We start from the raw sequence: 24,293 nt of genomic DNA, 5'->3' as shown, positions 1-24,293 counted from the left end.
CTGGTTTTTGGTTTTGAGTCACTTCCTCCCACCCCCATGTTTCTTGCATTGGAGGTGGATCCTGGTCATTGCTGGGCATGAAGTCCCTGCCCTGCACTGTCCTGAGTCCTGACTCTGAATGAGGCATTGTGTCCTTACTGGGTGCAGGACTCAGTCTAGTGGGGCCCCTGCCTGCTCTTGCTCTCACGTCATCCTCACAATAATCCTTCGATCGTGGATATTGGTATCATCTCCAGTATAGACACAAGGAAAGTGAGATCTAGAGAATTAATGTCTGCCCACAGTCATGGAGCCGCTGGGTTTTCTCCACAGCGAACCCATCACTGTTCAGAGTTTCTAGAGGTGGTTTGCCTTGTTAAGAAAGTTTCCATACAAGGCAGTACAGACTCGAAACCCTGATCAGTCACCACTGCCTGTCCCCTTGGTGACCGAATGCCTCCTTGGCTGTACGCCTGGTTATATATTTGTGATACCACACATTTTATCCATGGCATTTGCCTAATAAAGACTGGTTTTATGTGCAATGAAGATAAAGACAAGGACAGCTGGTTTACCGATGACCGATGGCAACCCCAGGCACTTTCCCTGCTGGGCACATCTTGTCTTCCCTCTGCAGGTGACAGCAGCAGCTCTGGCAGTTACCTTGATCCACTCAGCTCAGAAGCAGCGGGCAGTACCGAGCCCTGGAGGCCAGGCGGGCTCAGGATCTGGCCAACTTCTTTACTCCTCACCTGTGTCTGGTCCAGGCCTCTCCTGGGTCCCAGGGGACTTGGTGGATGCTCAGTCACTGCTGTACCGTTGTCATGACAGCAGCTGGAGGAAAGGTAACATGTGACTCTGAGTATGACCTTAGGCCACCTGCCTTGCCCCTTCAGCTGGCTGAGGGCTCTAGTGGGGCCTAACACTGTTTTATAAGGTAGCCGAATAAACAGCTGAAACCCTGATTAAAGAAGTAAGAGCCCCAAACACAAAACCTTCCAAGATAACAATATAGGACAGGGCTCCTTCACTTACTCTTTTAAAGATTTGTTTGTCACCTACTGTTACTGAACCGAACTTGGGTCCACTTGCCCTTGCACGGTAAAGCCAATCTACTGACACTGGACTGTGATGAAGGAAAGTGCAGCGTTTATTGCGGGGTGCCAAACAAGGAGTCCAGGCAGCTAGTGCTTAAAAAACCCAAACTCTCCAAAGGCTTTCAGGGAAAGGCTTTTAAAGATAGGGTGAGGGAGAGGGTTGAGGGGTGTGTGGTCAGCTCATGGACATTCTTCTGATTGGTTGGTGGTGAGGTAATTGGGAGTCAACATCATCAACCTTCTGGTTCCTACGGGTCTAGGGTCTATGTGCTGGTGGTCAGCATAGAGTTAACTGCTTCCTCCTGGTGAGGTTTTCAGTGTCTGCAAAACAGCTCAAAGGACATGGCTCAGAATACTATATATAGCCCTTGAGAAGGAACTAAAGTTCCCTGACTGTTTAATGGCTAAACTATTATTATTTTGTCTTGCTTGACTGTTTTCCTTTGTTTCTGCATTTTCTCACTTCTCTGATTAAATTTATTCTTTGGAACTCGGGGAGGGCCTGGGAGCCTAAAGTTTTACTGCAAACAAGAGGCAGGTGGAGGACATGGAGGGGTCTGTACTGGGAAGGCCCCATAGGGTACTGCTTGGTTACATTACTATGTGCTAAGCATTTTTCTAGATACAGCAGTGAACAAAGCACAAGAGACCTCAGCCTCATGGAACTCAAATCCCTGTCCTTGTGGAGTGACACAGACAACACACAAGTAAGTATGATGACAATGAACCAACACTAGGATGAGAAAGACCTTGTGATGGAAGGTGTTGGGAGGGGTGACCTTAGGCCAGGGGTCTCTGAAAAGAAAACCTCTCAGTGGGGCCCCAAATGGTGAGGGTGAGCCCTCATTGAGGGGACCCCCATTCACGTCAAAATGGGGGAGCCCACAGTTGGGGTGCTGAGTTCAGGGAGGAAATGCCTGGGCTTTCAGACACCGGGACACAGGGCTGCTATCCTGGTGGGTCAGAAGAGGGCAGCTGGGACAGAGAGTGGAGTCCCAGGCAGCTGCTGTTCCTCCTGCCTCCAGCCTGGGAGCCAGGAGGTGGGCCTGGTCTTTGCCCTCACCTTGGGGAAGGATGAACCCCTCTACCTGCTGGGGCCACCACCTTGGGCAGGTGCAAACATTGTTTTCAGACAAGAGCAACAAAGAGTGAGCTACCCCTGACATATTCAGGGAAATCAGCTATTGGATTTTAATCCCAATACCTCCGGAGGTGGAGGCGGGGCACAGAAAGGCTTGGGTGAGCCTGGCCACCTCCTGCCATGCCATGTGTCCGGCTCAGGAGTGGAGCAGAAGGGCGCTGGGAGCTGAATGAGTTGCCCTGAGGTGTGAACTCAAGTTACTCAGCACTGCTCTGTGGGGGTTGAACTCAAATGTTTTGCCAAAACAACTGCAGAAGAATAAACAAAAGGAAGGAAAGTAGGAAGGGATACAACCCTCTTAATAATCCAATTAAAATGAGAACCTAATCTGCCTATTTTCTTTCTTTTTGAATTTTTTTAAATTTATTTTTTATATAGCAGGTTCTTACTAGTTATCCATTTTATACATATTAGTGTATATATGTCAATCCCAATCTCCCATTTCATCCCACCACCCCCCCCCCCCGCCACTTTCCCCCCTTTAATCTGCCTACTTTCTAAAGCCATTGCTTTAGAACCAGGCCACGTGCTCAGCACTGCCCTGTGGTTTGGTAAGGAGTGTTCAGCACACGCTGCAGCAAGGCAGCCCAGGGGACATATCTGGAAGAGACTTATAGGAAAAGAGGTGATTAATGGGAAGCATGGTGGTAGGACCTCCCCCACTCCCTTCCAAAACATGTCTTGAGCACCACTTACATGCTGGCACAAGTACCACGGGGACAACGATGAACAGACTGCCCGGGCCCTCATTCTGCCCACAGCACGTGGAGGCACAGGCCTTTAAGGCGACTTGCTAGCAATGGGCGGGGCTGAGACTTGCTTCTAGGCTGTCAGAGTCCAAACCCACTGTGTTGGGAAAAAGACCAAGGTTTGGATGGCCAGCTCTTGGCAGCCTGAAAAGGTGTGTCTGCGGTTTCCTGCTCTTCTCCATCCTATTTAAAGGCCCTTCTTTCTCACCACTCCTCCTCTTCCCAGCAGAGGCCCCACCCAAGGAGGCTTTTCTCCCTGTGTGCCAGGAAAGGGCTCACTAGATTTCTTCCAGGCCCAAAGGGGAAACTGGACCTTCAAAAAAATTATCCGAGCCGCTACATGATCTCCAGGAGCACACTTGAATGGGTGTATGTATGTATCTATTGAGCTACCTTTGGCTCTGAACCTCCTTTTGGCCATTTTTCAATGGGCTGTTGGAACAACTTGCTTCCCAGTGAGAGCACCTGCCCCAGTGATTGACAGACGCCAAGGGAAGGGCCACATCCATCTCAGAGAACATCAGTCAGGTCTGCCCACCTAGCAGTTTCAAGTTGGAAGGAGGCTGGGGACTGGTAACATGGCCATATGGGGAGAAGGTGCAGTCTTTCCAGCTCTGCACACTAGGTGTGCTTGCTTGCCCTACAGACCAGCGCACACCGGGCAGCTGTTATTCCCTCTCCTAAGAAGTGAGATGAGGCACAGCTGAATTCAGAACTAGCTCCAAAGAGCTCCTCTGAGTGACTCTTGCAGAGAAAAGAATAAGCTTGCATGCATTTCCCAGGCTGGAGGGCACATCGCCAGTTGCAATCGCCTGATGCTTCTCACTTGGGGCTTTTAGGGGCTCATGGAGTTACAAAGCAGTTAGTCTTATCTCCCTTTGTGGACTTCCCTCCTCCTTCCCCTGCCCAGAGACGGAGGATTCTTGGACGTGGGGGTGACACTGACCTTTGGCTAGGCTGTGCCTGTGCTGACAGAGATGGAGCCAAGACTCAGCAGCTGTGAGTGGAGAGAGAGCCGAAGCTTCAAGGCAAGGGTCTTATGCAAAGGATCTAACCATCTTTTGTCTGGTGGGACTGTTGACATTTCTGTTTATAACTGATGCATTTGTACAACCGGGACACACTTTAGAGGGGGAAACACCCTTTATCCAAATATCCAGGTACTATAGAATGAACATCTTACTTTTCACAATACCAAACAAGATTTGATTTTCTTTTCATACACATGGGTTTTATTTTGATGGGCTAGTCTGGTAAATCCTATAATAATGTCAGTTTTTCTGATTGACATTGATTACATGATTTATCATGGCTTCTTTTTCTTTTTCCAAATAAAAACAAACTGGAGTGATTTGGAATTAAAATAGATAATCTCTCCCTCGTCTTTTTCTTTTTTTTTTTTGCGGTACGCGGGCCTCTCACTGTTGTGGCCTCTCCCGTTGCGGAGCACAGGCTCCGGACGTGCAGGCTCAGCGGCCATGGCTCACGGGCCCAGCCGCTCCGCGGTATGTGGGATCTTCCCGGACCGGGGCACGAACCGGTGTCCCCTGCATCGGCAGGCGGACTCCCAACCACTGCGCCACCAGGGAAGCCCCTATAAGGCTTTTGAGAGTGGAATCTAGAGTCTTTTGCATCCCCTTGCACACCATTTCCCAAAATGTACCTCTGGTTCATGATTTTAGATGGCATACGGGTGAACGTTATTATTTTTTTTTTTTAAATTTCAAGACTGGTATAAATTATCCAGGGCTTCACAAATGCTATTGTTTGGGACGAGTAAAAAGCACTTAAGTGGATAGATGTTCAACATCACCAGTCATTAGGGAAATGCAAATCAAAACCACGTAAGAGGGGCTTCCCTGGTGGCACAGTGGTTGGGAGTCCGCCTGCTGATGCAGGGGACGCGGGTTCGTGCCCCGGTCCGGGAGGATCCCACATGCCGCGGAGCGGCTGGGCCCGTGAGCCATGGCCACTGAGCCTGCGCGTCCGAAGCCTGTGCTCCGCAACGGGAGAGGCCACAACAGTGAGAGGCCCGCATACCGCAAAAAAAAAAAAAAAAAAAAGGAATGAAGTTCTGACACATGCTACAACATGGATGAACCTGAAAACAGTATGCTAAGTGAAATAGACCAGTCGCAAAAGGATATACACGACTCTACTTATGTGAAGTGTCTAGAATAAATTCATGGACCCAGAAAGTAGACTAGTGGTTGCCAGGGGTTGTGGGGAGGAGGAATGGGGAGTTAGTGTTTAATGAGTTTCAGTTCGAAAAGATGAAAAAGTTGTGGAAATGGATGGTGGTGATGGTTGCCCAACAATGTGAATGTACGTAATGCCACTGAACTTTATACTTAAAACTGGTTGAAACGATAAGTTTTATGTTATGTATATTTTACTGCAATACACAAATGAGTTGATGTAAAGAAAACAATTAGGCACAGGTGATGTGGCCCTTATAAGGTAGAGTGTGAATGCCCAACTTTGGAAAACACGGTCCAGCCTTGCCCACAGTGTGGTTAGGGATTACAGGAGTTGCATGCAAATGAGAAGCCTTCTTTCAATACTCTTGTTTTTTTTGTTTAAAAATTTTTTTCCATTTCTGGGCTAAAAAATGTTTTACACTACTTTGTGGTCAATAGGAAGGTAGAAAGAGAAGAAATGTGACATTTGTTGAGAAACTTTTTGTGCTAGTGTTTTATTTTGTTCATTTCATTCTAACAACACTGCGGTGTAGGGACTAACCCGGTTCAAACTGGGAAACTGGGCCCCACTGCCAGTAAGTGGACAGAACAGCCCTCCCCACTGGGCGGCCCACCCTCACGCTCTGAGCTCTCTGGGGTATCCCTCACTGCTTCCCTGCCTATCCCATTTTCACCTTCTGTCATAGGACATTGAAAAAAAAATTCCACTCATTTGGAATTTTCCATCTGCAGGGCATTAATTTGGAAAAACATGAATTGTGGATCCAGCAGTACATAAATAACAGGAGCAAATCGTGTCCCTCACAGCAGAACACACACACTAAAGCCAGAAACAAAACTGGGCACCACTCTGAGCTCTTGGCGCTTCCAGATTCCTCAGTTTTAAGCCTGTTGTAGTCATCTCATTCCATATGAAAACAAATATACGCCCTCACCGTGAAAAACAGAGAAGTGCAGAGGAAAAAATCCCACCACCTGGAAATAACCACAGTTCACACATTGGTCAACGTACTTCCCACTTTTACTGGGCAGACCAGATACATATTTTCAAAATGGGCTTTACAATGTATAGTTTTATCACCTGGCTTACAACTAAATATATTGTGAACATTTTCTCTTTTACCACTGTTAAAATAATTGCATAGTGTGGAGAAATCATAATGTATTAAGCACTCTTAATACATTGAGGGAATTTAGATATAATTTTTTTTCAAGGACTTTCTCTTTCCAAATCCTTGAGAAAACAGGTGTCCTCGTCTTATACAGCTTCCTACTGATGATAGAAACTTGCCCAACTTAGCTTTTTAATCTGCTTCTCTGTACCATCTGATCAAGTAATGCATTTTATTTTCTCAAATTTCTCATTTGCTCCCACTTTTCTACCTAGTCTCCCAGGGGTGCACACACATTTCCATTACTCCAGCATCCTGTCTCTCACCTCTGATGTCTGCCCCCTCCCTTCTCCTTTGCTCCCCTTACAAATGCTTCCTTTCCTTTCATTTTCAAGATACTTTTAAAAAAATTAATTTTATTTTGTTTATTTTTGGCTGCATTGGGTCTTTGTTGTGGTGCGCGGGCCTCTCATTGTGGTGGCTTCTCTTGTTGCGGAGCCTGGGTACTAGGCGTGCGGGCTTCAGTACTTGTGGCACCTGGGCTCAGTAGTTGTGGCGCACAGGCTTAGTTGCTCTGCGGCACGTGGGATCTTCCAGGACCAGGGCTTGAACCCGTGTCGCCTGCATTGGCAGGTGGATTCTTAACCACTGCGCCACCAGGGAAACCCTTAAGATACTATCTTAATTGATTCTGATCACAACTCTATTCAATGCTTTATGCTCAGTTCCACATTGGGAGTAACCTTTAATAATCTGAAGATAGAATTCAATTGTTTAAAAGAAACTATTAATAAGCCCTTGGTAGAGTTACATGTATCAAGAAACACAGGACTTGGGAACAATATATGGCTTTTTTTTTTTTAAGTAGTTTTTTGGAGAGGGCAGGGAAGAGGAAAGTAGGTGGTACTTTAAGGAAATGTTAGGGATCATAGGGAAATCTATTCACCATTTCAAGACTACTAACAAATGATCATCTCTCAGTTGGGACATTGGAGAGACAGTCTTTAAAGGTCATGAAACCTGAATGGCAAATGCTGCACACAAATGTGGGTTAATAATAACTTTGTATAGCAAGGCAGATGCCAGGTAGCATAAAAGCACATGCAGACAGCGCTAATTCTGGAGTCCCGGAAGCTGTGAGGTGCTCATCCATCACATGGCCATCTGGAAGGTAGAGACACTTGGTCATTAAAGGAAATCCCTCTGGCACTTTATCCTGTTGGCAAACACGTGGCACATCTACACGAACCCAAAAGCAGTTAGGGCCCAAGACTTGATGAGTACAATGTGCTTATGGGATCAACAGTACCGATTACGTGCAATTAGACTCCCCTGAGAAAATATTGCGACAAACTGTTAACTTGATCTTCCCTGGATACATGCTCTCACACCTGGTAACCTACCCCAGCCGGTGATGCCTATAATTGCTGGCGTGTGGCAGAACTTGGTTAGGCTCTGATGCCAAGGAGACAGCACATTTTGCGTCCCGAGTTCCAGGGAGAAAATTTGGTCCCCACCTATCCAGCCATTCCACCCACACCTTCCAGTCACCTATCCTGGGCCTGATACCCAATGCAAAAGGAAAAGACAATCCCTGCCTGGATTGGGGTCCCATGTTGTACTCAAGGAAGCATTTGTTTTCATTTTCAATTTATGGAACATTTTCAATTTCTGACACATGCAGAGTCAGAAGTAGGAGAGGTCTCTGAACTAAGGTGGCCCTAAAAATCTGGCTCAGGTTGGGGTAGGGAGCAAACCCTCTCCTCTTGTTCTCTTCTAGGTGCCTGCCCTTGTCATTGCTTTCCTCAAATCAGTAAAAATCAATGAGGTGAAAGGGTTATGAGACCAATCACCAGGGGGTGCCCTAGAGGGGCCTTTTAGGATCCCTGAAGAAGTTCCTAAGAAAGGAGAGTGGGGTCAGTTCCTCTGGTGGAATTTAAGGGCAATAATTGGAGTTGGGTGCCCCCGACCCTGCTGTGGAGTGGGCACTGAGCTGCCCCCCTGGAGCCTGTCTGGGTCTCCCTGCCCAAAGAAAGGAATGCCAGAGAGTGTCTCTTAGTGTTTAAGAGGCCAAGTCTTTTCTTGTTTATTTGCCTGTATAGAATTTCACATACTGTAGAACGTCAAATAGACTTGAAATAACTCTCCACCTGAAAGGCAGCACGACTGGCCACATATTGAGGAAGTAAATATCAAGGACACCAGGGCAACCATCCCATCTGGAGTCCTTGATGCTTTTACAGGGAGAGCTCTGGCTGCCAGTCTTCAGCAAGCCATGAGGTAAGAGGAGAGACCCTGTTAATTAAGTGTCCACAGGCAACTAACTAACCTGAGAGGGCAAAAGAGGCAACCCTTTGCTTACCACAACCGGGTAGGAACGGCTGAGGAAAGCAGCGGAACTGGCCGTGCCAGCATTTACACATGGAACACTTTCTGGGCAGCCAGGTGTCATGGGGCACAGATCCACAGTTCCTGAGGATGAACGGACATGCGGAGTTAAAATCCCCACCTCTCCTTCCTTCTCCTCTCCACCCCCAGCCCGTTTCAGTGGCTTACTCTTTGCGCATGTCATGCTCACAGTTCCGTCCATAGAAAGAGGGGGGGCAGGCACAAAAGGACCCCAGCATGCAGGTTCCCCCATTCAGACAGCAGGTTCTGTTTAGCTCCTTACCTGAAATGTAAGAAAAGTGGCTGAGAGGGCGGAAGGATTGAAAAACTGAGTTCCCGTTAGCCAAGGTTAATATGGCAGTAAGGGCTTAATCTCTCCAAGTGTTGACAGATGTCTATAAACATTGTAAACCTAACAGAATAAGACTCTCCTTTTTAGTGTTCCTTTGGCTACCTGTGCTTTTGATCAGAGAAATCTTTTTTCATGCATAAGCCAGTGGTGGTACCTGGAGTCCCCAGCATGAAGTGGGATCAGGTGAGGGAAACTGCATTCTGCGGAGGTGAAGTACACAATGCCTGTCTGGCCCCCAGAATCAAAACCAGTCCAACTATTCATCTGCCCAGCTCCAGAATCAGGTGCCCACTGTCTTAGGTGAAAGAGGGTCTAAAAGATACTCAGGAAACATGTGAAGGACCAGGATAGCAATACCGCACTGTAGATCTAAGGCAGGTACGTCTTACTGTTCTGGATTCCCATGGATGGTACAAACTGGGAAGGCCGATGACGAATTGCAGGCTCCTCCTGGGACTGAAGGCCGTCGTCTCTGAAGGCCAGGTCTCCCTGTGATGGACGGGCAAGTTCACAGTGGCCCAATCCTGAATGACAAAATTAACTCCTTGCGTCTGTATTTCAGGCCACGTGAAAATTGCTAGTGATCAAAAAAGCAAAGTCTCTTACCAGTGACTAATCCCAGTTCAAATGCTCTGGAAAAGGCCAGGATCAAAATCATACTAGGAAGAGGAAATCAGACCTCCATTAGCAAAACAAAGCAGATAAAATCCCTTTGAATTAACACCTGGGTCTTCTCATCACAGGACTACAGGCCACTAGGGAGAAATTGTAGAGCACCACTTTCCTTTTTTTCCTTTTTCCTTTCTTTTAAAATGGCTGACTAATTCACATAACAACACAAAGAAAGATGATGAAAATAAAGTCCACCTAATCTCCAACTCTTTCCAATACGTGTTATTACTTCTTAGGCTGTGTCCTCATATGCACATAATTTTAAGTAGGTATAAATCTTTTATCTTCTATTTCACATGTTTTTTTCTCCTGCATATAGTTTTCATATAGGAATTTTAAATGCCTGGATGACATTCTATGTAATTTATGAATTCCATTTTACAAACTATTTCATTTAAACCAGTCATTTAAAAGATGTTCAAGGTTTAAAAAAAATTCCCATTATTCTTAACGGTTCCCAAATATTGAAAACCTGCCTATACCTTTAACCTTCTCAGAAGCAGATTCTTAATTTCGTTGTAATATTGACCTTTTCTAACAAGAGAGTAGGAAAACACTAGTCATTTCAGAGGCAGAGCCAGTGACCTGTTTGAAGATGTTAAAAGCCAATAGCAAAGGTGGATGCAACTTTAAGTTCCAGGTCTTTTGGAAAAACAGCAGCACTGTTGGCAGCTCTTTAAGGTTTGAACGAGAGGAAATCAAACAACAGAGAGGTGTAGGACATGTTTCCTAAGCTGGGAAACTAGTAATCAAAAGCTCACACTCAAGATTGGTTCATACCTGTAAGAAAAGCGCTCCGTCTTTCTTTGGTCCATGGCTCCTAACAATTTAGAAAGAAAAAGATATTAGGCTGGCTTTAATTCACAGTCATTGCCAAAACACCCAAAGGAAAACGTTAATTTCTTGAAGCGAAAATGGGCATTTAAGGAGAAAAATATCCCAGATGAGAAATATGGTCTCCCCAGAAGGTCTCAGAAGCAGGAGCCAGGATGCCGGAAGAAACTGGGGGGTTCCTCAGACAGGTCGGTCCTAATAAATGCTTTGAATAAAACCTTCAGGGAGATTCTCCTTCCTCAGCCACAAGCCCCTGGGTGGCGGGGACTGCCCTCCGGTGGGCGGGGAGGCGGAGACCCGTGCGCATTACAATGCTGAAACACTTGGGGGTGGAGGTGAGAGGCGGTGAAGCCAAACAAAGAGAGAATGGAAAAGGCCATTCTTGTAAAACTGTTGTTAATTAGCCCTAATGTCTCTATCATTAGTTTCGAGTTAAAAAGATCAGATTTACTCTTTGAAAGAAAGAAGAAAAAAAAAAAGCAAACCAATTACTCTTAACGGGGTGGTGATTCCAAGTTGGAGGAGTGATGGAAAGTATTGCTGTAATCGGGAAAACCTGAACACCATGTATGGGTCTCCCAAGGCGTTTGATATTTTATTGAAAAGTTTTATTTCCCGAAATTTGCTTTCATCTTTGGTTTTCCAAGAAAGGTGTGTTGAGCCCGTGCTCCGCCCCAGGCAGACTCAGGTGGTCGAGAAGGGTGTGTCTCAGCGGGCGGGAGGGAAAGGCGAGGAAGCAGGTAGTCCAAACAGAAGTTCAGGGTCAGGAGGGGGTTCCTGCCCTCGCAGGAGTGAGTGGGTGTAAATACCAGGCGCACCTGAATTTGCAAGCGAGACTGGAAGGAAGCGGAGCCGGCGCCAGGGGTGGGGTGTGGGGCGAGGGGAGGCGGGCAGCGAGGTGCGAGTGCGCGTCCAGGGCCTGCGCCTTCTTGGTGGCCTGCGCATCGGGGTGCCAGGCCTGCTCTAGGAAAATGTTCTGGAAACATGGCAGTCCGGCCTGGGAGGCCATTTCAGCCTTGCCACTGGGTTTCACTGCATTTTAACAGCCTCCCAGCGCCCACAGTGTGGCCTCTTCCATCCCTTCTCCGCCCTGCCCCCAACAACACGGGAATTAACCCCAGATTCAGCTGTGTCCCCTGTTACCCTGTAAGCATTTATTTGGTGGTTCCCTGAAGCCCCAGACGCTGCTGCTGGAGAGGCATGTCACTTAGCCCATGGCCTCTAGAAACCAAGCAGGACCCTGAGGGGCCCTCCCAGGTTCAAAAAGCCCCTCCAAGTCCCTTGTCTCCTGTTGAGTCACAAAGGAGCAGGCTCAAGCAGTTAATGATTAGGACAATAGAGTCACAGAATCTTCAGTTCCTCCCTGAAGGACACAGTGTCTGATGCACATTCCTGAGCTGTGTTGCAGATACTATAACTGCCACCAGAGGGAAAAAGCTAACTGCATGATGACCAGACTGTAGCCATGACATGAGCTGCTCTGTCTTGAGCAGCACTGAATCTATGGCTAGCACAATTCCAAGAACTGGCCTCAAGAGAATGGGAAAAAACTGACCCTGGAGTTGAAGATTAACTGTGCTTAAAACAATCAAGATGACGGTGACACAACCTGGCTCCAACAGATCTTAGCCCACCATACTCCCCTATTTCAAGGTGGATGGGATTGGTTTATGAACCTATTTTCTTGGATTCCCTCTGGGATTAGGTCAATGCTTGAAGGAATCCTTAAGTTGGGATTTTATCTTCTAGTCAAGGGATCATAATTGGCACGCCAGCTCTTTGCAAAACAGTTACTTAAAACGTTAGTAATGAGATGCCTCTTTTGGAATCTCAACAGGCACGTAAGGGAACCAAAGAATATTTCTTACAGCATGTCAGATCCTTCCACTCTAAGAATCCTTCGTTGCCCATGCTCAGCTTGAAGTTACAGAAGACGTCTTCACCCCTTTTCCCTAGACATGGAAGGAAAATCCGGCAGTGGGGATTGTAACTGAGGAAATGAGACTGTAACTAGGGACTGTCAGCAACTCAGCATTGTTCCAAATCTATTTATTTCTCCTTTTTTTGCCACACCACAAGGCTGGTGGGATCTTAGTTCCCCGACCAGGGATCAAACCCATGACCCCGACAGTGGAACCATGTAGTCCTAACCACTGGACTGACAGGGAATTCCCCCCAATATATTTCTTAATTATTACTGTGCCTGACTTCTACCATTAGCTTAGCTTAGCTTGCTGCTGATGGAGAAACTGCTTGCTGCTTGATGCGTATCGAGATTGAGGATTCGTTTTTCTATAGACTTCACCCTTGTTCCTTATTCTCCAGGACTAAGTGACCAAAGATTTATGGGTCAGATAACGTTCCAACCACAATCGAGACCTGACGGCTACTTGGAACCGCGTGATGGAGACAATCATCTCTGAAAATAGAAGACTGACCCCTCCCCTGCACGTAACCCTTTTCCCTCGTTTCCCAAGCAAAACCTGGGGGTTTGGGTCTTTGTGACATGAGTCTACCATCTCCCCAGGGTTGCTGGCTTCCTCAATAAGGCTAGCTTTCCTTTTACCCAACACTTGTCTTTCAGTACTGGACCCTTGAGCAAAGAGACTCTTGGGGAAGAGGCAGGGATTTCCAGGAGTTGGGCCACCGCCCACATTTTGGCCTTTTATGGTCAGCCTTGGAACTGTCATGGCGCCTGTGGGTGTGTTATTTAGCATATGCTAATATATTACAATGAGTGCATAATGAGCTCAAGGTCTACCGGCAGTCAAATCTTCCGCCATCTTGGGCCTGGTCAGCTCTAACCAGTTTTTTTTTTTGTTTTTTTTTTAACATCTTTATTGGATTATAATTGCTCTACAATGTTGTGTTAGTTTCTGCTGTATAACAAAGTGAATCGGCTATACATATACATATATCCCCATATCCCCTCCCTCTTGCATCTCCCTCCCACCCCTCTAGGTGGTCACCAAGCACTGAGCTGATCTCTCTGTGCTCTGCAGCTGCTTCCCACTAGCTATTTATTTTATATTTGGTAGTGTATATAGAGAGTCCATGCTACTCTCTCACTTCGTCCCAGCTTACCCTTCCCCCTCCCCGTGACCTCAAGTCCATTCTCTACATCTGCGTCTTTATCTAACCAGTGTTTGTCGTCTCCAGTTTTTCTCAACCACTGTGTTATTCTTGAAAGGTTGTGCCCTGCCCCCGTCCCTCCTGTTTCAGTTCTCTTGTCACCCATCTCTGTCCATTGGATTTACACCGTGGCAAAATGAATTGGCAGCAGCATCTGAAGCCGTTTCAGCATCTGTGTCTACCTCTGTGAAGGCAACAGGTCCACAGGTGCTAAAGAAGAGCTGTTATTTGCTTCTACACCTGCATCTTGGGAGAATTAAACTTTAAATTACTTTTAGTGGGAGGTAGGTCCCCATCAAAGCAATGATGGGATGCGATGCAGCCCATTTACTTATGGCTGGTAGCATTTTTACTCCACAGCAGCTCACTAATTCCTGCTGTGCTTCAACTCCCTGTGTGGCCTTTCAACTTGTTAAAAAGCTTCAAGTGTCACGCTGAGATTCAGAGAGAATGGGGAACTCGGCCTGAAGCTCTAGAAGCTGGATATGGGGAAGGCCAGTGCAGAGGAAAAAGCTAATCACCCAACCCCAGGAGTTGCACGGAGGCGTAAAGAAAGTACAGTACATTCTTAGTACACTTTGTGCTTCACAGTCCTCAACAATCCGGTGTGCTAAGTAGATAACAGCATTGGCAATATTAGTCTCACTTTATGGATGAACCAAAGAATCCCATCTGTGGACTTAAATGTCTTTTTCCACAGAGGCTGGGCAGGTCTGTGGCAGAACTGGCAGCAGGACACCACCCCTGCATTGACACTTCCTTATTTAAAGGGGCTCTTGTGGAACTTTTAGGACTTGAATTAGGATCCCTGGAAATCACCTCCCCACTTTCAGGAGGGAACCAAGGCCCCGAGTCTGCATGGCTGGTGTGTTCAGCCTGCAGCCCACACAGAATCTCTGTGTACCCAAAGACTGGAACTCACTGAAAAGATCTGCATTCCCCACGGGTACAGAGGGCAAAGGAAGTCAAGTGTATGCACTAGACAGAATCTGGGCAACGTTTTGAGTTAGGAAGAAATGAGGGGGAGGGGAGGGCAGAGGTGCCTGAGTGGCCAGACATTCGCTATCGGGCTGGCGGCCCGCAGACTGTTCATTCAACAAGTATTTAATGAGTCTACTACGTTACCGGTCAGGGGCTAGGCTCTGGGGACACAGTGGTGAGAGGTGACCCCACTGCGTAGTGGGGGGGATAAAGGACGATAATCAGTGATTGTAGTTGTGTGGCTGTGTCTGGGTGGGGAGTTGATTGGTGACCCTAGGACGGCCACTGGACACCTCTGCTGCTCGGTCACTGCTGACTGACAGATGCCACCCAGTATCTGGCCAGTGAGTACTGTGTTAGAGACCCATGGAGGGCCTGGGGATGGGAGACCCTGGAATGGGGGCCACCTCCTCCCTTATGGAGGGCACTGACAAACAAATGGTCTTGGTCTCAGGACGGTTCAGTATCGCCCTCTTGTTGTCAAACCCAAGTTTGTGTGCCAATGCACAAAGGGGCCAAACAGACCGAAACATGCATTGGGCACACGAACTTGGCTTCGACAACTCTGAGCTGTCCTGTGTTAAACACTGGGGCAAGAGAGACAGAATTGTGTGTGTTTAAAATATACAAGTAAGAATTTGCCTTAAAACCATCCAACCAACCAAGAATAGTCGAAACAAAAAAAACATCGTAATCAAAAGAGAAACTTCCAGTGTCTGTCTCAAATTCAAGGAAGAAAACACATTTGGAGGTAGGATAGTTTTAAAAAGCCAATTCGAACATTTCAGTGGTCGAGACCATTTAGAATTAAACCCCAACTGAATAGTTAATAAACAGAGCAGCCATTTCTGCAGCACAATGAGGAGGTTTTAAGGTCAAACCCTACTTTTATCATAGGATTCCTAGGGGCACGTTGTGTCTTACTTCTGTCATTTTCCCCTCAGGCCAGAAGATGGGGAAGAGCGGCAAGCCAGGCCGGGGAATTTCTCCAGCTGAGGAATGCGAGGCCTCTTATCCCACCAAGCTCAGCGCCCAACAGCTTCTGATAAAACTCAAGTAACACTGTCAGAAGTGGAGCCCTCGCCCGTTCATCAGGTATATGGCTTTCTGTTTTCACCATTTAACAAACAGCCACTGGAAACCCATTCTGTATTTGCTACAGACCTCTGTGTGGGGTTTAGAAGAATAGATTCTTGCTCTCAAAAATCTTCAAACTCAGTAGGGAAGACTGCTCAAACGAGCCATTTTAGAGCTATACTGTTACAGAAATTGGGTAAGAGGGACAGAGAAGGGCTTAAGAGGGGACTTCATTTGTGTATGTGTGTGCAGGGGGTGGGGACTGTATCATATGAATTTCTATGTAGACGTATCATAAACTGTCTTATCAGGAATCACTTGGTGTGTTTCTGTGTTCTGCAGTGAACTCCCTTATATGTATATCCTGGTGATTGCTTGGGAATATATCTAGCCGATAAACTTCTGGCACTGGAACTGCTTGGTTAAAGGGGGGACGTTTCCAAATTATTTTCCAAGAAGGCAGCACCGGTGTCCTGTCCCTCCCTTCTCCTCCCTTCCACACAGATCCTGCAGGTCCTTACCAGCTGGCTGCAGCAAGCATCTTAATTTTTGCCAATTCTATATGTGAAGATAGTATCCTGTTGTTGTTTTCATTTGCACTGTTATGTTTATTGGATGCTTGTATTTCTTTTTCTAGGGACTGGCAGGTGGTTCTTAGAGGGAACTTGAACTGGAGTTTCCCTCATTTTGTCAACACTGTGGTAAATTGCTGGTTTTCTTGTCTTTCACCAGCCCCTCCCCCTATGCCTTATCCCTCAGACTAGGAGATCCAGAAACCTGGTCTTCTGGAAATCTCGCTTCCCCAGCCTCTAGTGCAGTGTTTGCCTGTGCTGGTTTCCTTTTGGCTAAATCTTATACCATCTGCCACATTTGTGGCTGACTCAGCATTACATTTCAGCCTCACTTTCTAAAAGGGAAGGTGAGGCGGGCGTGGACTAGGTCTTTGAGAAGCTCCAAAGGAAAACAAATTGCGCCTCCTAGCCTGAGCCAGGAAATACAACAAAGAATACTCCCTCCCCGCAACAGTAAAGGGGAAAAAAAGTCAATCCTAAGTACTCCAAGCAGTGCCAAATTCTGGGCACCTTATTCAAGAGAGTTCACCGTATACAAGATGAGATAGTCCCGATGTACTTACTGGAAACCGTGGTAGGGTAGGGGATTCTGATTTAGACTTTTAGACATGACTATAGTTTAGAATTCTCACCAAAATTTTTTTCCTTCCAATCTAATTCAACAAATATTTACTGACCAGCTATATGTGCTGAGCATATTGGGAGAGACAGTGATCTCCAAGATTGGGCTTCTGCTCCCTTTCCCCTTCCCCCTAGATAATATGAGGCCGGTAATCTATGCCAAGTGCCATTTTAGTGTTATGAAAAAACTGTTGATGGGGAAGGAGCAGTCACTTCCTGATCCCTGCTGACCAGGTCAAGGTCGGTGGCCCCTGACAGACAAATGGATGGGCAGACAGACTTCTTGGAGTGAGACTTGGGAAGGCAAGCTGGGGTCCCACTTGGTTTCACAAGACCTGGAGGATCTCATTTTAAAGTGCTTCTTAAGTGGATTTTGTATCTGATTGCATTCAGGCATTCTTCACAGCTCTTAATGGTTTTGAAATGGATGAAATGCAAGTGGAGGGATGACGGAGGCCGAAGTGCAAAACCCAAGCTGTGTCAGAGATGGGCTAAGGTGCTCCAGGGAGAAGATTTCCTGTGTGCAAATGACCCTGGGCCCTTTGAAGTGCACCCCACTCTGGAAACTCTGGAAACCAGGTATTTACTTTAAGAAAGCTTCGTGGTGCGTGTGACTCAATGTTCCAACTCAGCCACTAGACTCAGAGTGGCTGTGAGAAAGCATTCAGTCCCCTGTGGGTATCTGGGTGAGCTTGTGTGTGGAACCCCTTTGGATGTGAGGCAAACATATACACCTCCCCCTGGAGAAGCTGGAGCTGTGGTCTTTGGACTGCGTTTCATGAGTTTACAAGCCCAGCTGGAGCTGAATTGCATAAAAAAGTGTTGAGCTCTAAGAAAGTGGCCAGGGTTGGTAATAATAAGGCTGTTAGGAGTTGGGCGGCTTCCAGCTGTAAGGGGACACTGGGATGTGAAGACTGCAGGGCACAATCCTATCTGCTGCCCCTTGGGAGCTCAGAAACTGGAAGGTCTTTCTGGACACACTTAGCCCAGCGATACAACAATCTGCACAGAGTTTAATGCAATAATAATTCCTTGCATGAACATGGTACCTTTTGTATTTTAAAATATTTCCTGGCTCACATCCCTGCCTGTGAATCAGAAACAACAACTCCGGTGGAGCATGCTGAAAATATCGACCCCTGGACCCCCGTCCCAGACTTACTGAGTCAGAACTTCTGAGGGGCAGAGGGGTCTATCCAGGCCATGCCAGTGAGAAGCCAGTCCTGGGTATCACTGCACCAGACTATGCTAGTTCTAGATCCTTGCCACTCACAATATGGTCTCTGGACCAGCAACTTCCACATCACCTGGAACTTGTTAGAGATACAGACTCTCAGCCCTTCTCTGGCCTCTTGAAGCCGACTCAGCATTTTAGTAAGGTCCTGGGTGGTTTGGGTGGAGGGTTGCCGTGTAAAATACAGGCCACTCACTTATATTTAAATTTCAGAGAAACAACAAATAATTTTTTAGTATGACTCATGTAGTATTTGAGACACATATTAAAAAATTATTTGTTACTTATCTGAAATTCAAATGTAACTGAAAGTTATTTTCATTTGCTAAATTTCTCGATCCTGTTGAGTGCACATCATTATAGTCTGATGACTATGGCCTGTTCCTCCAATCAGCATCATAAAGCATCCCATTGTATTTTTTTTTAATTTTAATTTTATTTATTTATTTTTGGCTGTGTTGGGTCTTCGTTGCTGCGCACGGGCTTTCTCTAGTTGCAGTGAGCGGGGGCCACTCTTTGTTGCGGTGTGCGGGCTTCTCATTGCGTTGGCTTCTCTTGTTGCGGAGCATGGGCTCTAGGCGCGTGGGCTTCAGTAGTTGTGGCTTACGGGCTCAGTAGTTGTGGCTTGCGGGCTCTAGAGCGCAGGCTCAGTAGTTGTGGCGCACGGGCTTAGTTGCTCCAAGGCATGTGGGATCTTCCCGAACCAGGGCTTGAACCCGTGTTCCCTGCATTGGCAGGTGGATTCTTAACCACTGCACCACCAGGGAAGCCCAATCCCATTGTATTCTGAATGCATTTGTGGGAAAAAATTTTTTCCACTTAAATATGATTAAGCTTTTGAATGTTTCTCTCTCTTATAAATTGAAATGGTATTCAAGTAGAATGTGAACTGAAACTGCTTTTTCAATCTATATTCTTTAGTTGAGGATACCAGAAAAAAAAAGAAAACAAAATGCAAACTAAACATTAATTACTAACTAGGTAACTTACATTATTTATCAAAAGAGAAACATAATATGAAAATTCTATCCTAAGTAATAAAAAGCACATCTAACATTTTAGAGGTATGATTCAATATAGTCACAAAGATTAATTTGAGCCCCACTAACTTAGTATACAATTAAAAATGGTAATTTAATTAAAATGTCAACAAACAGAAAATGTTCCATTATGGAAATAGTCCTTCAGAAATCAAACTATTTTGTAATTAGAGTTATTATGTATATATTAGACAAAAGGTGTTTTTCTGTTTTAGGGTGAAGGTGTATGAGGAACTGTTGCCGTGAAGGGGCACCAAGGGGTTGTGTAGGCACGATTGCTGCTTATTAACTGGCATATTGTCCCACTGTTGGATATCAGGAAAACACATTTGCCAAAATAGTAAAATCTCTAAAGAGAACCTAAACTCACATATGTTTTAGGAAATTAATTTCTTAAATTAAATAAAATTAAGAAAAAAATGTAAGGATGAAATCAAGACCTTGGACATCTGCTTCAAATACTGAAAAAAAAATTACATTTCCTTGGTCATATGGCTTTCTCATCCTGCTTTCAGTTTGGTTTCCAGCTTAGCGGGCTAAGAATATGTCACCCTTTGCCTTCTCTGACCTGTTTCTTTTTTAGCACACTTCAGGATGTCCAATGTTGAAAGGCCCCCGCCACCTGCAGGGAGGTGCAGATAATCCCGGGTTATATGGCTCAGATTGGCCGGCACATCGTTTACGCTGTGACAAGCCCTCCCCGCCCAAGTCTGTTTTGTCTCACGCTGGGCTGAGTCACATAGAATAGATAGATAGTTTATCAGCACATGTCCTACAGATCATATTATCAGCCTACAAACATAGCCCATTAGCGCACAAGCCGGGAAGCTGGGGCAGTTGGAGCGCTTCTGGCCCCAGTGTGTCGCTGCTGCGGAGTAAACAGGCTCGGATTCCACTCGGCAGGCAGCGGCAGGGGCTCAGGGCTGCAGCCCATTCACGGGTAGGTGGGCGTGGGGGGTGAGTGCGCGGCTGCTCCTGAAACTGGGGGATTGTGGGGAAGGCGAGGGTAGGGGCATGGGGCACCTGTGGAGGGGGCGGGGGACAGTGCTTCCTTGTTTATGTCTGTCCCTGCTGTGCTGAGGCTTGACAGGGGTGAACCTCCCAAACGAACACAGATTGAGGATTATGCAGGGGATGGAATTGAATGCGGAAGGAGAGCCTGTGAGCGGGCAGGTCTAGGTAGCCGGGCTGCTGCTGTGGCCGGGTCTCCACACTCCGGCTCTTGTTAGTGGGTTACTCTCAGCATCACCCTTGTTCCCGAGGCTGAGCTCAAAACTTTCTGGTCCACAGTGCTGTCCAGGGGTGATAAATCAACTCTGGTTGTGCTTCTTCAGTGCCCTGAAAGGGATGATTGACATCTGGCCGGGGAAGTCTGTCCTCCAGGAGAGACGTGGGGGTGAGAGTGGGAAAGTGATTAGAACCCGGAAGAGAATTGTCTGGTTTTGTAAGCAGTTTGACTGTGCTGGTGGCTCTTCTTTTATACATACATACATATATATATATTTTTTTTGGGGGGGGTGGGGCTACGTTGGGTCTTCGTTGCTGCGCACGGGCTTTCTCTAGTTGCCATGAGCAGGTGCTACTCTTTTTTGCTGTGCACGGGCTTCTCATTGCGGTGGCTTCTCTTTGTTGCAGAGCACAGGCTCTAGACACGCGGGCTTCAGTAGTTGTGGTTCGTGCGCTCTAGAGCGCAGGCTCAGTAATTGTGGCGCACGGGCTTAGTTGCTCTGCCGCAGGCGGGATCTTCCCGGACCAGGGCTTGAATCCGTGTCCCCTGCATTGGCAGGTGGATTCTTAACCACTGCGTGGCGGCTCTTCTGATGGACCAAATCCTCTCCCATAACTTAGGAGCTGGGTGTTCTCCCATAGAACCTCTGTAACCATACCTGATAGAGAAAAATCCCCAGATGCTCATGTACCTTTTGTTCTGACCTTATATATAACTGGGAACAATGTCTGTCTTAATTTCTTTTTTTTCTTTAAATAACTGACATTTTTTGAGGTTTACTAGGTGCCAGGTACTGTCTTAAGCACGTGACACAAATTATCACGCGTGATCCTTCCACTAATCCTATGAGCTCAGTGCTGCTGTCGCACCATGTCCAGATGAGAACACCGAGGTTCAGAGAGGTTAGGTAGCCGTCTCAGGGACATGCAGCAGTAGGCGGGGGAGGCAGGACTCCAGCCCTGAGACTGTCCTGACCCTGAGACTGTCCTCTTAATCCTGTCTGGAGCCTCTGCCTCCCTTGGCCAGATTTTCTAGTTTAACAGATTACCGTAAAATAATGTGTGTCCCCAGGGGAACACTGATCAGGTGACATAAAATGTAATTTAATTTAGAATTTGGCAGAAATATTGTGACTACTGTGACTGACCTCACTTGAATATTTACCCTCTATTTTCCCTACTGCTTCTATCAGAAATCTCACTCTGTTCCAACTCTGGGGTCCAGGCAGTGGCCTTATGTGAGGACAGAAAGGAATTTGTGGGCCATTAAAGCCCCTGGTCTGTCATATCATTGCCTCCACTGTACCTTGGTGTCACCAGAAGTTCCCATTGGTTACAGTCATTCCCCTGGATCCAGCAAGGCTGGTGATAGGTGTCTTCTGCACCTGGCGGATACACCTGGAAAATGCTGTGGAAGGCCTGGAGCTGGTCAGTCCAAAGGGAAGACGGATCTGGGGGGCTCTAAGGGGCAGGTGGGGAGGAGGGGAGCCAGGCCTCTCTCCCCATGGCTGGTCCAGGTGAACCCCGGCACCAGCTCCATGCCCTTCTCCCCTCACCCCCTCTGCTGCTGTCCCCCTCCCAGCCTCGCAGAGGGAGAACCAAGGATGGCTTGGCACCTGTATTGTGGACTTTGTTGAGTCTCCTCCCAGACTCTCCCAGGGCCTTCACACCTCAAATTCTCTGAGATATAAGCCCTGTACCCCACCCCTGCCCTCTTCCAGCCCAGCCTGTCATTTGACAAGAAGTGAGAGGACTAGGTGACCAGAAAGTCCCCCCTCCCACCTGGAACCCTGGCATATGATTCTAAGTGGAGACTAGTGTTCTGCTGCCAAAGGATGTGTTTTTCCAGTCATGTCCTCTGGCTCGGGATCACAGATGGTTCTGTAAAGTGATTCTGATATACCTGGCTTGGGGAGGGAGCATGGAAAACTATTCGATCAAACCCAGAAGAGTGGTCCTTTCGCCTTCCTCACAGTCCCTGCAGGACTCTCCCTGACCCCCTACTCCCACCCCCCATCACGCACTGGAGGGCATCTCTCCTCTTCTGGCTTGCACAGCAGCTCCCTCAGTCTCTGTTGTCGAATCCACATGCTGCATTGAAATGTATCCCTTTAAACATCTGTTCGCCCCTCCAGATTGAGAGCTCAGAGGCAAGGACATTCATCTTTCTGCATTTAATGAGTGTCCCCAGATGTCAGTTCTTTAGGGTTCCTGGGAATCAAAGAACAGAAATACATACCAAGTAAACTGGCTCCCTACCCAGGATTTCTGGGTTGAGACTCAGAAGTGGGAGCCTGGCGTCTGTTACTGAGTGACCTAGTGTCAGTGGCTGACTTGAGGGGCCAGGCTCTGAGCCCAAGTCAGGGGCCCCTCAGGTGGTTGCTCCCATCAGGAAACCATGGTTCCGTCCATGGACAGATAAAGTATAATTAAACAAATGGTCAAATGATTCAACTTGTATTATGTGCTGTGAGGTAAGTAAGCAACAGTCTGAGAGAGAGAGTAGCAGGAGGCTGTACCTTAGATGAAGAGGCAGGGGAGGCCACGCTGAGGAGGGAACGCAGAAGTTGAATTCAGGGGTGTCAGGGTGGGGAGAGTCGTGTGAATGGGGGGAACGTCTAGGCAGAGGGAGCAGCGTTTGCAGGGTCTGAGGTGGGAAGAAGCAGGTGGTGGACGGGCTCGGAGGAGGAGAGCAGTGGGGGTGAGTGGGAGGGGCTGTCTGAGGGCAGGTCGTGCCAGGGTCTTACTGGGCCCTGTGAGGGGCTGGGATCTCCCTCTCATTCCAAATGGAAGTCTCTGGAGGACTTGGGCCAGGTGGCAGCATGATCCAGTTCTCTTTGGTGATGGTGATGCTCACCGTCGTGTAGCAAATGGATTGGATGTGGGTGAGTGGGAAGTCAGGAGACCAGCTGAGAGGCTTTTGCACAACTGAGGCCAGATGTGGCAGAAATTGGTGGTGAGAAACACATGCCCCTACAGAATAAATTAGATGTGTGAATGAGTGTGTGTGTGTGTGTGTGTGTGTGTGTGTGTGTGCATGTCCATATATTGGGTGGTCAGGGTGAGGAAACAGAAAGCATAAAGGAGTGACCTCCAGATAAATATGGAGTCATTGTCGAGATGGGGAATTAAGGCAGACAGGGATGGATAGATTCTAAATGAGTAAGTTTGGAGGGAATCATGTTTCTTTTGAGATATGTGTGAGATATCCAAGTGGGTATGTCAAGGAAGCAGCTGGATATAGACACCAGATGTCACTGTAAATTAAGACTGAGTTTTATAAGTGCCTCTTATTTTACTGTTCACTTTATTAGTTATTTATTGCTGCATAAAAATTACCCCAGCACTTAACATCTTCAAATGATAAACACTTGTTATCCCACAGCTTCTAAGGGTCAGAAACCTGGTTTCTGGCTCAGGTTCTGGCTCAGGGTCTTTCATGAGGTCTAGATTTTGGCCAGGGCTACAGTCATCTGAAGGCTTGACCGGGGCCTTAAGATCTGCTGTTAAGACAGCGTCCACCCACACGGCTGTTGGCAGGAGGCCGCAGTTTCTCTCCACAGGAAGCTTCTCCATAGAGCTGCTTGAGCATCCTCAGGACATGGTGCCTGGCTTTCCCCAGAGTGAGTAATCCGAGAGAGAGAGCAATACCTTATGGGACTGAGTCTCAGAAGTCACACACCATCACTTTCACCACATTATATTCATTAGAAGTGAGTCACTAAGTCCAGCCCAAGCTCAAGGAGAAAGGAATTAAGCTCTACCTTTTTAGAGGGAAGAATGTCAAAGAATTTGTGTATATAATTTAAAGCCATCACATCCACTAAAGCTTTTTTTCCAGGAAAAAAAAAGGCATTTTCGGGAGCAGAGGAGAGGCAGATTCA

At 47.1% G+C, this 24,293-nt stretch overlaps 2 protein-coding genes across 5 annotated transcripts in view; one reads left to right on the top strand and one right to left on the bottom strand.

Annotated features, from left to right (window-relative positions):
• Window positions 1–24,293, top strand: part of LRRC2 (leucine rich repeat containing 2) — an 80,243-nt gene that overhangs the window by 26,231 nt on the left and 29,719 nt on the right. For 2 of the 4 annotated variants that reach the window (XM_089918059.1, XM_089918061.1), the window contains exons 3-4: window positions 577–16,416; window positions 17,302–17,487. In XM_089918059.1, the coding sequence (XP_089774185.1) occupies window positions 17,321–17,487 (167 nt within the window). In that variant the 5' untranslated portion in view covers window positions 577–16,416; window positions 17,302–17,320. Of the gene's footprint in view, window positions 1–576; window positions 16,417–17,301; window positions 20,123–24,293 lie in introns of all 4 variants that reach the window. The other 2 variants (XM_089918060.1, XM_089918062.1) reach the window with 2 other exon arrangements.
• Window positions 7,308–10,067, bottom strand: CRIPTO (cripto, EGF-CFC family member). Its single transcript, XM_022573360.2, has 5 exons — window positions 9,626–10,067; window positions 9,409–9,543; window positions 8,836–8,950; window positions 8,642–8,751; window positions 7,308–7,443 (listed from the first exon to the last, which is right to left on the bottom strand). Exons 1-5 carry the CDS (start codon window positions 9,675–9,677, stop codon window positions 7,331–7,333), a joined length of 525 nt encoding a protein of 174 aa, XP_022429068.2. The 5' UTR covers window positions 9,678–10,067; the 3' UTR covers window positions 7,308–7,330.

The sequence above is a fragment of the Delphinapterus leucas genome, chromosome 10 (assembly GCF_059928025.1).
Source record: "Delphinapterus leucas isolate spDelLeu-1000000601 "Yukka" chromosome 10, BTC_Dleu_Yukka2, whole genome shotgun sequence".
NCBI classification, from domain to species: domain Eukaryota; kingdom Metazoa; phylum Chordata; class Mammalia; order Artiodactyla; family Monodontidae; genus Delphinapterus; species Delphinapterus leucas.
This window is presented reverse-complemented; position numbering and strand designations above follow the sequence as displayed.